This window comes from Salmo salar, chromosome 22, assembly GCF_965601325.2.
Source record: "Salmo salar chromosome 22, fSalSal1, whole genome shotgun sequence".
Classification (NCBI taxonomy): Eukaryota; Metazoa; Chordata; class Actinopteri; order Salmoniformes; family Salmonidae; genus Salmo; species Salmo salar.
In genome coordinates, this window is record NC_138312.1 from 12950975 (window position 1) to 12966209 (window position 15235).

At 43.0% G+C, this 15235-nt stretch overlaps 2 protein-coding genes across 3 annotated transcripts; one reads left to right on the plus strand and one right to left on the minus strand.

Annotated features, from left to right (window-relative positions):
* Window positions 1-128: 128 nt before the first annotated feature.
* LOC106582761 (guanine nucleotide-binding protein G(t) subunit alpha) lies at window positions 129-7306 on the plus strand. Its single transcript, XM_014166162.3, has 9 exons — window positions 129-455; window positions 4012-4054; window positions 4161-4302; window positions 4466-4623; window positions 4935-5063; window positions 5254-5383; window positions 5635-5788; window positions 6006-6212; window positions 6420-7306. Exons 1-8 carry the CDS (start codon window positions 350-352, stop codon window positions 6194-6196), a joined length of 1053 nt encoding a protein of 350 aa, XP_014021637.1. The 5' UTR covers window positions 129-349; the 3' UTR covers window positions 6197-6212; window positions 6420-7306.
* Window positions 7301-15171, minus strand: edem1 (ER degradation enhancer, mannosidase alpha-like 1). Of its 2 annotated transcripts, none has more exons than XM_014166161.3 (12): window positions 14550-15171; window positions 13646-13718; window positions 13421-13524; window positions 12881-13052; window positions 12422-12605; window positions 12126-12300; window positions 11831-11951; window positions 11495-11665; window positions 9871-9944; window positions 9665-9761; window positions 9264-9392; window positions 7301-9003 (listed from the first exon to the last, which is right to left on the minus strand). In XM_014166161.3, the coding sequence occupies exons 1-12, from the start codon at window positions 15011-15013 to the stop codon at window positions 8914-8916; spliced, it is 1854 nt and encodes a 617-aa protein (XP_014021636.2). In that variant the 5' UTR covers window positions 15014-15171; the 3' UTR covers window positions 7301-8913. The 2 variants fall into 2 exon arrangements, with proteins under 2 accessions (XP_014021636.2, XP_014021635.2); XM_014166160.3 differs by having other exon boundaries at window positions 9213-9392; window positions 14550-15170.
* Between the last annotated feature and the right edge of the window lie 64 nt (window positions 15172-15235).

Consider the following 15235-nt stretch of genomic DNA (forward strand, 5'->3'; position numbering starts at 1 on the left):
CTGAGCACAGCAAAGTCCCCCTAAACCTCAACCTAAAAAAGGTTAGGTCACTCCTACGCCCATGTAGCCCCCGGCCTCCCGCTCCCTTTCCCCCTGCCCCAGGAGTCTCCTGTCCTTGTGCCCCATTGGCCATCGCTGATCAGGTGGACAGAGGATGCCCAAAATCTTCTCTAAGACTCGAAAACACTCCATCATTCGCCTCTCCCGCGTTCCTTAGAAGCAGTTGACGTGCCAGCTGCGTATTTGACGGCGCCAGTCGGCCCTCTAGACGATCAGCTAGGACTTTTTTCCTGTTTTTCCCCCCGTCGTTTGGTTTTGAGCACTACAGGGCCGAAGCCGGCGCGTGAGGATGGGGGCCGGAGCGAGTGCAGAGGACAAGCACTCCAAAGAGCTGGAGAAGAAACTCAAGGAGGATGCAGAGAAGGACGCCAGGACAGTCAAGCTGCTGCTGCTGGGTAACATCTGCATGTCTGGTCCTCTTGCCCTCTGCTCTGGGGAATGGCCTGGGTTGAGAGTGTTCTATGGGGTGTCTCATCATAACCTGGTATCCTCGAGACTATGCACAAAATGACGTCTAGACTCTAAGGCCCTATATGACTGTCCAGTGATCGGCTTGTATCTTATCTGGTCAAAGGTCTATTGTTTCCATAGCGTATGTAATAGAAATGTGAACATTTTGTGAAAAGCAACCTTTTGACCGTAAGCGTATAATCCCATGTTTATATTGATGAGTATAATATGGATGGGGATGACTATACTATGGATGGGGATAGAGATAGTTTTTTTCCTCTGTCGTTTTGCTTTGACAGAGATGAGAAGATAATGTCCGTAGTATTTTTATTTGTATTTATTATGGATCCCCATTAGCTGCTGCCTTCCTGGGGTCCAGCAAAATTAAGACAATTTATACCATTTTAAAAACATTACAATACATTCACAGATTTCACAACGCACTGTGTGCCCTCAGGCCCCTATTCCACCACTACCACATACCCACGGTACAAGATCCATGTGTACGTGTGTGTATAGTGCGTATGTTTATCGTGTGTGTGCATGCACGTGGCTGTGCCTATGTTTGTGTTGCTTCACAGTCCCATCTGTTCCATAAGGTGTTTTTTTATCTGTTTTTAAATCAAATTTTACTGCTTGCATGAGTTACTGTAGTACTGTACGCCTTTCCATGGTCTGTTTTGGACTTGGGGACTGTGACGAGGCATCTTGTGACATGTCTTGTGGGGTACACATGGGTGTCCGAGCTGTGTGCCAGTAGTTTAGACAGACAGCTCGGTGCATTCAACATGTCAATACCTCTCATAAATACAAGTAGTGATGAAGTCAATCTCTCCTCCACCTTGAGCCAGGAGAGATTGACATGTATATAATTAATATTAGCTCTCTGTGTACATCCAAGGGCCAGTCGTGCTGCCCTGTTCTGAGCCAATTGCAATTTTCCTAAGTCCGGTGGTGTTGAATAATTCAGATGTGTAGACAGAGACAATGTTATCTTGTCTCTTGGTATTATATCATTCATCGTTAATCACCCAGTTACAGCCTGGTCTCATAGACTAGACATAACATAGTAAATGCAAATCCGGGACACTCAAATTAGTATGATAAGTTACGTTTGGTATGGTTACATAAGACAAATGGTTAAGGCAAAAACAAAAGCAAGCTAGTTGGACGTGTGGGCGTATAATGCGAACATCCAGCAATCCAAATGTTGCGATTTCAAATCTCATAATGTCTAACTTTAGCTATTTAGCAACTTTTCAACTACTTACTACTTTTTAGCTACTTTGCAACTGTTAGCTAACTCTTCCACTAACCCTAACCTTAACCCTTTTAGCTTACCATTCCCCTAACCTTAACCCTTTAACCGAACTCCTAAACTTAACCCTAACATAGCTAATGTTAGCAAGCTAGCTAACATTAGCTACCTAGCCAGAATTCATAATATATCATATGTTTTGCAAATTTGTAAGATATTATACGAATTGTAATTCTTAATATATCATACTAAATGGGTAATGGACATTCACAACTTAATATATACAATATGGAGCGTAACATATAATAAATGGAGTGTCTCTGATTTACACACAGAATAATAAGAAATGCTCTGAGACCAAGTTGGTTCTAAGAATGGTCCTAAACCAAGTTGGATTATAATTTCAATTTTACCAGCCTTGCAAACACTATTTTCATTGAAGAGATAATTATACAAATTATTTTTCATAATTTTGTCTTTATTGGGGATGAATCAAGGGAAATGTCAACGATAATAGGATTATTATGCCAAATACATTTACCCTCTTGTAGACATTTGCTAAAATAATTGACTTATACTGCTGATATTCAGAGGCACTACATTTGGATCAGCAACATTGGTGAGACTAAGCATCTGTCTCTATGTAAAGGCCAGAGGCTGTAGCTTATCCACCCCTGGCTGTCACATTATTGTTCTAAACACTTTGGTAATTAATCACCTCAATCTCCTGGTAATCCTAAAACAACAACTGTTGCATTACAGAAGGTTTAACCTCACACTACTGCACACACACATGCCCTACAGCATAATTACCCCAAGACAAACCTATTATAGCTCTACTGACCCTAACATCCACCCTCGACATAACACCCTGCACCAATACTTCATGAACTAAGGTCTAGATTCAATCAGAATAAGTGTTAACCTGCGATGGCAAAAACACTCAAAGTTGATATTTCGTCAGTGTCGGAACTGCATTGGAGCCGTCAAACCGGTGAGCAGCTGCTCTTGCGATCATTGACACGAAGACACACCAGCCCCACTCTCGTTAGAAGTTCAGAACGAAAAAGTGGAGACTATACAGAAATAATGATGCTCAACTTACAAAATCGTTCAGAACGAAGTAACGAGGATTTCTATTGAAGGACCTAAAGGATGAGAGGGTGAGAGAGAGGCAGTGGGAGGGAGCACTTTCATGTCATCAGAAACTTGATTAGGGCCACAACATGGATTGTAAATCCCTGAGGTGTGGTAGCCATGTAATGAGCAAGTGGAACACATGCAAATTCCAGGTGGTGCTGCTGACATAACAACATTCAGCATGTATAGGACTCAGTTATCACAGTTATCACATTGACACTGTCCCTGAGGGGCCTCCACAACTCATAGAAACTCTAATGGAAAGTAAAGTAGTGAGTGTTTCTCACTGGCCCTGCAATCAATCAATCAAATTTCTTTTATAAAGCCCTTTTTATGGAAGCAGTTGTCATAAAGTGCTTTAGAGACTCGGCCTTAAACCCAAAAGAGCAAGCAATGCAGATGCAGAAGCACAGTGGCTAGGAAAAACTCCCTAGAAGGCAGAAACCTAGGAAGAAAACTAGAGACGAGTCAGGCCATGAAGGGTGGCCAGTCCTCTTCTGGCTGTACCGAGTGGAGATTTACAGAGAACATGTGGCCATTAAGGCCTCATCATTTTTCAAGACATTCAAACGTTCATAGATGACCGGCAGGGACAAATAATAACCATGATGGCTATAGAGGGCACAGCAGGAGAGTGAGTCATACTGTATCTCCGTGACAATAAAGTTCTTCCTGCCATCAGCTTTGGAGGGGCTTAGGAGAGGAGTAATGAGCTTGGTGCCCTTGTGTGGATCATCTGTGGGTCAGGGCACACACCGATTCAACAGAGGGGACCATAACACGGCAGGAAAGAAAATGGAGGGAATAGTAGGAGAGGAAAAGAAAGGGGAAAAGTGAAATGGAAGAAGGGAGTACACTTTGGGACCTGTCACTCCAGGTCTGTAATCCAGGTCTAAAATACTTTAACACTGCGGCCCAGTGGTCATCTTTGGTATTGTAAATGTGAATCCTGCTTCCTACATACAGACTGATCTACACACCCAAAACCTCACCATGCAGCAGATCACGGTCTCTTACCACAGGCTACCATTTCTATATACATACCTGAGATCTAAATAATTGTACTGCGTGTCACTAAACCTTTTTCCCCCACTTGTGTATAGGTGCTGGAGAATCAGGAAAGAGCACAATCGTCAAACAGATGAAGTGAGTCTGGTGACACTATTGTACCAAGTGCAATATCATAAAACATATTGGTGTCTCAAAGATCAAATGTCAACTTTATTTGTGGCTGCTTGTCTTCTCGCAACAGAATTATCCATCAAGATGGTTACTCTCTTGAAGAGTCTATGGAGTTTGTCACCATCATCTACAGCAATACCCTTCAGTCCATCATGGCGATTGTGAAGGGCATGACTCAACTCAACATTGGCTACGGTGACACCGCTCAGCAGGTAGCTACTGTACACTGACTGTCTACAGTACACTATTCAGACAGGTGGATTATATAACATACCCAAGCCAGGAATCATATTGTTTGGGATATGACATAAAATCCTTTGACAAACTGAGTATAGTGAGCATGATGTGTGTCTTTGCGCTTGTGTGTGTCTGTAGGACGATTCCAGGAAGCTCATGCACCTGGCAGACACCATTGAGGAGGGTTCCATGCCCAAAGAGCTGTCTGACATCATCATCCGGCTGTGGAAGGACACTGGTATCCAGGCATGCTACGACAGGGCTTCTGAGTACCAGCTTAACGACTCCGCTGGATAGTAGGTTCTCTCTCCTGGACTGGACCAACAACCATCCCTGTTCCCTTTCCCCCATCCCTATGAAACCATTACCATCATATCTCCATAGTAAACAAAGGGATGGTTTCCAAGACTAAAATGCTCTTTCAAATTGAGAATCTCCATTGAGAATGCTTTTTAGTCCAGGGCCTGGCTCTGTATCTGGGAAACTAGCCCTAAGATCTTTGGACCTCTTGCTAGATGTTTATATAGAGAAATCGTTAATCCTATATTAGTGCGTTGATGAACCAGACGAAGGAAGGAGGTTGTTCCTCTCTCTGTGTCCCACCTAGCTATCTGAATGACTTGGAGAGGCTGGTCCAGCCTGGATACATCCCCACTGAGCAGGACATGTTGCGATCAAGAGTAAAGACCACTGGTATCATAGAGACCCAGTTCGGCTTAAAAGACCTCAACTTCAGGTGAGGCTAAAAATACAACGAAGTCTGCATTAATCCCCATTGATCAGAATCCCCAAAACACTGAAAAGCAACATTTCTCTTTAAGTAATCCAATGAACTCAGATGACAATAACATATTAACAACATTGTAATAACATTGGCGAGCAACACAATGACATCTGCAAGCGCTCCCTCTCTCTCTCTCCTGCAGGATGTTTGACGTGGGCGGCCAGCGCTCAGAGAGGAAGAAATGGATCCACTGCTTCGAGGGTGTGACCTGTATTATCTTCATCGCTGCTCTGAGCGCCTACGACATGGTGCTGGTGGAGGATGACGAAGTGGTGAGATACATTATCGTCACATTATAGACGCTAGATTGAAGGAGTCACTGTTGGACGAAGTGAAGAGACATCACGATCAAAGAGGGTAGATTGAGGTAGTCACTGTGGCACTGTAGTAGTAGTGTCGTGGTCAAATGAGCTTTTGTGAGCCCTCGGAGAGATGAATTGCAGAGAAATTTGTTTCATAAGCATGTTTCATGCACGCAATCCATTTGTCCCTCTTTTCTGAATGTGATTCTCTCCTGATGAAGAACCGAATGCACGAGAGTCTCCACCTGTTCAACAGTATCTGCAACCACCGCTACTTTATTGCCACCTCCATCGTACTCTTCCTCAACAAGAAAGACGTCTTCACCGAGAAGATCAAGAAGGCTCACCTCAGCATGTGCTTCCCCGACTACGACGGTGGGCTCACAACAGCAGATCTGTCACTCTGGCCTATTCTCTTTGGAACACACCTTTGTTTTCCCTCTCTATGTTCTTTTGATGTTAGAGCAATGTCAGAGGTTAACTATTGCATACTGTGTTTGTCATCCATAGCCTAAGACAGCACTGATTTCGTTTGAGTCTTTTGACAATATTGTAAGTATTATTTCCCTAAATGTTGTTTGATTCCCTGTAGGCCCCAACACCTATGAGGATGCTGGCAACTACATCAAACTCCAGTTCCTGGACCTGAACTTGCGGCGAGATATCAAGGAGGTCTACTCACACATGACCTGTGCCACAGACACAGAGAACGTCAAGTTTGTGTTCGACGCCGTAACTGACATCATCATCAAAGAAAACCTAAAGAGTTGTGGTCTCTTCTAAGAGCCACGCCGTATAGGTGAGTGGAACTCTTCTGGCCTAGACTATGATACTGAGAGAGTGTCTGCCTCTGGGATGGTACTCTGCCCATTGAATCACAGAGTCCCATAGTTAACTATAGTTTACCCGGAAGATAGCTCACTAGGAATTAGCACATCATTTCTCTGTCACTCACCCCAATGGCGCACGCCGTCTGTGATTTCCACTAAACACTCCTCTGTTTCAGGGTGTTGGTTTACCCCTTGAATCCTATCCCCTTCCCATTTCAAACTGCGGGCAACAATCTCCTCAAGAAGACCAACACAGCGACTGTCTCTGGAAGCTGCCATTCACAAATATGATACCACACACACACACACACACACAGGCAAACGCAGCATCATAACCAAAGACATCTCAGTTCATTTGAGACCTGGAAAATAGGTGTACTGTCAAAGTAAGAGGATCTATACTGTACAGATTTATGTTAAGTCAATCATAGTCAAGCTATCATCCTTTGTTAAATGTCTTGAATAGGAACTCCTTTTCAACGCAGTGCTATGCAACCTGTAGTTGAAACATCGGCGCCTGTCAGCAGAAAGCGCTTCTTCTTCCCCCAGACACTACATTTGTATAGGTGTAAGGCAATGTATCATCTCTATGCTTCAGTAACTGGCATATAAAGCCATAAGAGATGGACACGAGATGGCCTCATCACCTGCAGACATATTTCAACTTGTGTTACAATAAGTTACAAAGCCCATTCATCAGCAAAAATGGGTTGTATGTGTAGAACAGATATTGAGCTGTACGCATAGTGGGCACAATATGAAAGACCTCAAGCTACAGGAGAGGACCAATGACATGTAATCGGACCAATTCATTCTAATATGTCAAACATCACAGAATTGTAAAGTTGAAGGTAACTTGTATCTAGAACTATTTCACTGATGCAGTATTTTTATGGATGTAGCTTGGTCACAAACTAATTTGAATACCTTGTAGGTCTTTGGGCCACATTCTGTACAGAAATAAAACATGAAATGTTAATGTGAAATCAGAGATTAAGTTAAAGCTTCTGTAGAAAACTAACCTCTGAACTAATTACTAAATAAATTCACCTCAATATTGTCACATTCTGTACTTTGCATTTATTTCAGACTATTTTTAAAGAGATTTCTGACATGAAGAGAAAACCATTCTTATAACATTGTCTGAACAGTATTGTAGAGGAGAAAAATCATTAGTTAAAATTCAAGATGGCCTAAGAGAAGAATGGTTAAGTCCTGATTAGTTTATCAAAAGACCAAAATAACTGAGAAGGTTCGAAGACAAATGGAGGCAAAACAAGATGTCGAGAAGATCATCTTTAACAAAAACCATCAAGAATTCACTCCCAGAAAAGAAACATGACATTTGTCAATCCCTGAGTTTCCTCTCCACATACAGGTACTTCAAACATTCTGCTAGCAGCATTACGGGATGGTTATCGATGGGAAGGACCATTTGCTTCCACATACACATACTGTATTACTACGTACTAAAACGTTGGATATACAGCTAAGCTAACAGGAATGTGAACAAAGCAGTACAACCTGCATACTCAACAGGAAATATATCCGCATGAGTGTCTGACATGATATAGCCCTTTCTTGAATAGGAATACTATGAATAGAGATGTATCATTATCGTTCAGTGGAGACATGCCACTCTTACACAGAAACCTTAAAAACATTACACACTTTATGGCTTTGTTCAAACATACAGGTATGACAGACTGACCTGGCTATGTGCCGTGATCCGTGTCATTAATATTGTACTAAAGAGGAATGACTTCCAACAAACAGAACGGTCTCAGAATGGAATAGCCTATTTCACGTCATCAAGTCAAGTCTGTATTAATAATGAACCAAAAAGCCCAAGGCACTATTGTCCATGTGATTGTGTAAATCTATATATCTCACTGTCATGGCACATAAAATGACATGCATACATCTGCCTATTGCAAGGCCATTGCATGATAGTCAGAGATGCATATATCACACATTCACCTCACAAACGTAATATTAATGAATGAAAAAAAAGATAAAAGCTGGATGACTCCGAAGCGGAGGCCTCTGAAAATGTCTCAGTTGAAAACATAAGAACTGTGACATTCCAAGAGGCCTTTGGAAATCCCAAGCAGTGAGGCACTAGTCACCCTGTGTAGGGAGATCTATTTTTGAGTAATACACAAACTAATCTCTGGACTACAAACCTGTATCTGGATGGCACTGTTCCCTCAACCCAAAAATATTTCACAGATCAGCTGTACGTTCAGAACACCTAGCTACAGACCCACACCCAAACATTAAATCCTTCATTGCTTCGTTCATTTATTCCTGAAGCAAAAAATCCCAGTCGCACTGGCACCAACCTCGACGAGTCACACTCAAATATTTTTTTTTAAAAGTCTCCTTTAAAAAATAAATGTATCCCTCTGAACACTAAGTGATGCATGTCATAAAACAATAACGCAAAATATATATATATATATATATATAATTCAAAGGTGTTCTAGAGAGTTGGTATTGTCCACCTTGGTCCTGAGCAGCAGAAGAGTTCGGAGTGGGGGTGAGGCGAGACGATAAGGGTCTATTCCCCTCTGTCCTCGTCGCACAACAAGCTGTGCCTGAGTGAGTCTACTGACTGGGGACCCATTCACACCAGTGTCCCATTCACAACACCTCTCCTCCAAGAGCTCAAAACAGTCCCACCATGTGATCGATCTGTCTCATGTACACACTCTTCAGAGGCAGAGAATACCTCCGCTCCTCAGGGATCCGGTCACACTGAAGAGAGGAAGCAGAGGAGAGCGGAAGATTTGTACAGAAAAAAAATATTATACACAAGTAATCTATCAGCAATCTAACTCTGCATATTTCACATATTTTAGCATAAAGAAATGTACGTCATTCATTACTGTATATTTTAAAGTGCTGTACTTGATCCTGCAGGCAGCGTCATAGTAATATGTATTTATATATCAGAGGGTCATTACGTTGCTATTGTTAGAGAAAGGCCCGTTGGAAGTTTCCTGATCTGTTACCACCTTCTCACAGGGGGACAGGTCGTTCCACTGCTTCTCCCGAAAACGCTTGTCGATAGGCACTACATGGCCCTCCGTGGTGAAGATGTACTTGTTCTCGGATTTGTGCAAAGGGTTGTCATCATCAAACAGCTGGAAGGAGAGGGTCATAGGATTAACTAGAAGGAAAGTCAGGTTATATAAGCTTAGAAAAGCCTATTCCAGTTTCTGACCAACAGGGCAAGAGACGGTTCAGGTACATACCAGGTATTTTTAGACAGAACAGGTTTTCAGACAGTACAGGTACATACCAGGTAAAGGTATTTTCAGACAGTACAGGTACACATACCAGGTAAAGATATTTTCAGACAGTACAGGTACACATACCAGGTAAAGATATTTTCAGACAGTACAGGTACACATACCAGGTAAAGGTATTTGCAGGTCTCGCTGAGGAAGAAGCTCTCCATGCGATCCTCTTTGGACTTGTCCACCACGTGGTGGAGAGTGGCATACCCACACCTGCCAAATACACACATCCGTTTAGGGAACCCAGGTGTGACGTCAAGTCAGTAGAACGAGACATCCTAAAACACTCTAAAGTTGTGTTTTTCCAAGATCCGACTCATACCTGACTTTGGCATTTTTTTCTAGGCTCTCTAGGATATCCATTCCGACGTGCAAATAGAAAGGATTCTTGGTTGCCTGGGAGGGGAAATGAAATAGCTCACTCAAAGCAGCTCATAACATTAAAACAGACAAACATTGTGTTTCAAATTAATGTTAACCACTCTTGGGGAGGTGGGACGCTACCGTCCCACCCACGGGACACACTATTCAACAGCCAGTGAAAAATCAGAGCGCCAAATTCAAAACAACAAAATGTCATAATTCAAAGTTCTCAAACATACGACTATTTTACACCATTTTAAAAAGGTACACTTCTCCTTAATGTAACCACATTGTCCGATTTCAAAAAGGCTGTACGGCGAAAGCATAAAGTTAGATTATGTTAGGACAGGTACAACACAAGAAAAACCACACAGCCATTTTCCAAGCAAGAGGGGTCACAAATACCAGAAATTCAGCTAAAATGAAGCACTAACCTTTGACGATCTTCATCAGATGACACTCCTAGGACTCAATGTTAGACAATACATGTATGTTTTGTTCGATAAAGTTCATATTTATATCCAAAAACAGCATTTTACATTGGCGCGTGATGTTCAGAAAATATTTCGCCTCCAATACTGCCGGTGAATAAGCACAACAATTTACAAAAATACTCATCATAAACGTTGATAAAATATTAAACTGTTATTCAAAGAATTTTACATAACCATCTCCTTTATGCAACCGACAGATTTCAAAAAAGCTTCACGGGGAAAGCACACTCTGCAATAATCTGAGTAGGGCGCTCAGAAACATACACTAGGCAATATAGATACCCGCCATTTTGGAGTCATCTAAAATCATAAATAGCATTATAAATATTCACTTACCTTTGATGATCTTCATCAGAAGACACTTCCAGGATTCCAGGTCCACAATAAATGTTGTTTTGTTCGATAAAGTCCATCATTTATGTCCAAATACCTCCTTGTTGTTTGCGCGTTCAGTAAGCTACTCCAAATGTAGGAAGCGCACCCAAAATTTCACGACGAAGTAAAAAAAAATTGTTATATTTACGTTCGTTGAAACATGTCAAACGTTGTATAGCATCAATCTTTAGGGCCTTTTTAACTTAAAACTTCAATAATATTCCAACCGGACAATTCCAATGTCTTGAAAAACGTTTTGGAACACAGCTACCCCTCACGTGAAAGCGCACCAATGAACTCATGTCCTTTCCTGAGTCACCAACTTCCCGGCCTTCTTGTTCCCTCTCTGTTCACTGCAAAAGCCTGAAACTAGGTTCTAAAGACTGTTGACATCTAGTGGAAGCCTTAGGAAGTGCAAAATGAACCCTAAGTCACTGTGTTGGATAGGCAATGACTTGAAAAGACTACAAGCTCCAGATTTCCCACTTCCTGGTTAGATTTTTCTCAGGTTTTTGCCTGCCATATGAGTTCTGTTATACTCACAGACATCATTCAAACAGTTTTAGAAACTTCAGAGTGTTTTCTATCCAAATCTACTAATAATATGCATATTGTAGTTCCTGGGCCCGAGTAGTAGGCCGTTTAATTTGGGTACGTTTTTCATCCAGCCGTGAAAATACTGCCCCCTACCCTAGAGAAGTTAAGCACTGGTACCTGGTACAGGAGATAGGTGGACTCCACCAGTTCTGGCCTCAGGGGGTAGAAGAGCACGTCAGGTGCCTGTAGCTGCCAGTTGTATCTCTCCGGCAAGGCACCGAAGCGCTTCCAGATGGCGTAGTAGAATGCATGCAGGCAAATGGCCTCCTCCACATCACCATTCAACACCTGACGTGTACAACACAAGGTCAGAGATCAACACAGGGAAAACATCATCATCACAAACAGTAATAACACTGTCAGGATGAACATACAACATTTATTGGGACAATGTTGTCTGAGGACATATGCAGGGCTGCGCAGCTCCCCATTCCCAGAGAGAGAGGTGTCTACCAGGAGGCCAGGGAAGAAGGCCTGCAGGGAGTCGATCCAGGTGTTCATGATCTGGCCGTTGAACATGTTCACATTGACGTAGAGTGGAGGGTCCCCTTCTCCTTCGTTACATGACTCCCTCCTGCAGGTCAACAGGGGAGAAGGTCCTCAGACGACATTGTCATACACATTACCTTTACAGAGCGTAGATCAACACTAAACAACACGCCGCCACATTACCAATATACCAACACACACTCATTAGAACATTGTGTACACACACAGACCATCAAGTCAATTCAAGCACAGGACTGACCCTCTTCTCAGGTGGTTCTGGATGCTCTCATAAGAAGCTTGGAACATCCGGTAATCCTCTTTCTCTCCAAACAGGATGTACGACTTGAGCAGGTACTCATAGAACGAGTCCATCCCTGCTCCCAGGCCACTCTGCTTGCTAACCCACTGTCCCGTTTGGATGTTCACCACATTCCCTGAGAGTTAAAAGAGAAAAGGTAACCATTTGACATGCAACAAGGGAAAGACGCTGCTACGCAGAAGCAAACATCTACGTACAAACATAGACCACACAAAAAAAAATGGATCCCTACTCACCTAGCAAACCCGTCTCATTGCTCCTCAGTTTCCACAAGGCTCGGACAGCCCGTCTGGCCACCCACTCGAACGTGGAGTCTCCAATCAGACGGCTGAGAATGCCAAACTCCACCAGCAGGGAGCCAGCCCCTGCTGTGCAAGTCTCATTGATGCTGTCTGGAGGGACACCACTCTTCAGGTTCACCTGAGGAAATGAAGTGACAGGGCGATCCAGTCACTGAAGAACATTACAGTCATTTCAATAGGGCATAGTTGTACTCGTAATATATTGTAAACAACAGGTGAAGTAAATGTCAATGAGACATACTGTAGTGGATCTCTGTGGATGTTTAATAGTCTTAGGATCTCCCTCCACCCCTGTTTGGTATTTCCCCCCCGTCTACGAAACCAGGACTGTCAAATCGCTATGAACCCAGGCAATATCAGGTCATTAACTATGCAGCTCTCCTCTCCTCTTACCCTGGGGTAGGGAATGCCTGTGCTGGTGTTCTCGAAGGCTGGCAGCAGGCGTACTGCCAGGTCGTGGGCCAGGTGCAGTAGCTCATTGTCATAGTCCTCCAGGCCCACGTTTCCGAAGGGATGCTTTGGGTCTGTCAGGAGGATGTGAGCAGAGATCAAGCTACCCAGGATCCTGGAGGGACAAAGAATTCAACGAATGAGACAACCATCAAGTGATGTTAGAAGGTAGTCCTCGGTTAGGCATTTAGATATGGTTCAGAGAAATGCATTGAACTCTGCTCCTACCACCTAGATAAGAGCTACCATTGCCCTACTTTTAAACAACACTTAACCAATACCTCATCTACAATCACAACAGTTGTATTGCTTTTTTTTTGGGCCACTTGTGAAGACAACGAAATGTTCTTTGTGGATTACTGAAACGTTAGCGGCAACTCCACCGCGGTTGTAAATCTGTTTGCGCCATCTTTATATCTGTAACTTGACGCTAAGCTAATGAAACAAATTTCAGTCACTATTTGAAAGGAATTACATGTATACCTGATGTTAGCCTCAAACACCTGCACAGTGGAGTCCTTGTCGAAAGAGACCGTGTCTATCACCAACTTCACAGCTCTGTGAAACTCTGACACATTCCCCAGTACCTGGAATGAGAAACATGATCAGGATCATTAAAAAGACCCTTGACAGTAAACTGTTTTAGCAATACCATTCCCCTAAAAAGCCCAGAAAAATAAAACAGGAATACAGAGTCAGGCTGCTTACCAGTAAGGTGTCAAGGGTGTCAATGAGTGTCAGGGAATAGTTTCCCAAAACATCATTGATGTTGATGTTTGACCTGAAAAAAAAACAGCAATGAAAAAGATAACAGGCTTGACAATAACCGAGGGCCATGTATATGTAGGCTATATTGCAAGCACCAAGTTATTAATACTGGGATCACATTCAACAAGTTAAATGGATTGACCGTTTCAGTAGGAGAGAAATTACGTTTTGTCCAGCTGTGCCTTTTCTTTGTGCCTTTTGTTATCAGATTTGAAAGAATGTCAAGGTGTGCTGTTTTAGCCAATCAGCACCCAGTATCCAAACTACCCGGTATATAAAGGCAATAATAAACTGGGTGGTTCGAGCCCTGACTGGCTGACAGCCGTGGTATATCAGACCGTATACCATGCATATGACAAAACGTATTTTTACTGCTCTAATTATGTTTGGTAACCAGTTTATAATAGCAATAAGGTACCTCTGAGGTTTGTGGTATATGGCCAATATACCACAGTTAAGGGCTGTATCCGGGCCCCCGCTTTGCGTCGTGCATAAGAAAATCCCTAGCCATATTGCTTAAATAGAACCCTTGCCTGGTCTCCAGGCAAATAGAACTATATTTACTTAGATATTTATATAACTTTAACCAGATCAGTTAGCAACTCCTGCATGACAGACCGATGCAAGTTACACTAACCACAGTTACCAGACATCAGTCAGAATGGAAATGTTGAATGGACAGTTGACACCTTTCAGCTAGTAAAACAGGGTAGTCTACCAACCTAATACATCAATCAATCCAGAAAGTTATCGTGCACACACATACCCGTAGCCTAATGATCAATTTCACGTGAGTGTTACCAGATTGGTTCTAGGCCTAGCTATCGGGCTATAGATGACTCACGGGTTGAGAACGTCAGGCCCTCTCCCTTGACAGTCAATGGGATTCAGCTCATCCTCGGGAAAGGCATATTTCATGTAGTTGTCATATCCAAAGTAGAACATGTCTTTGGCCATGCCTTTCATCTTTATCTTGAGTGTGTCCGGGAAGGAGCTATATCTCCTGTCATACTCGTCCCTGTCCCCCTCAAAGAGGCTAAGGTAAGACTTCTTAGGTGAGTCCTCTTTATTGGCACAAGAGGTCCTGCATTGTGCGTCTCCATGGCCGTGTAGTCGTTGTGACCAGGAATTGGCCTTTGCTGATTCCCCATCATCTTGCTTAAAAAGTTCTATTTTGTGCAAATTGAAATTGAAATTAAGTGGGAAGTTGAAACCCCAGCTAGGTCCCAGTCCAAACGCTAGCCATAGCAGACAACTGACAGTGAGTCTGAGCACGACGAGAGCAACCACTATTGACCTCCATTGCATATTTGCCCTGGATCGGTCTTAAAAACCATAGTTCAATTTGACAATCCTTTGATGAATAGATGGCTGAATTGTCTTCTGTGTATTGCTTACAAGCCACCTAGGCAGCCTGGCTGACAAAGTCGACAGCGCACCACTCTTCCTGTCAACAAAACCAGCCCCTCCCCGGTTCCCCGGTGTGATTGGAGCTCCAGTCACATCGTCATCAAGAAAGAGGGGGCCGGC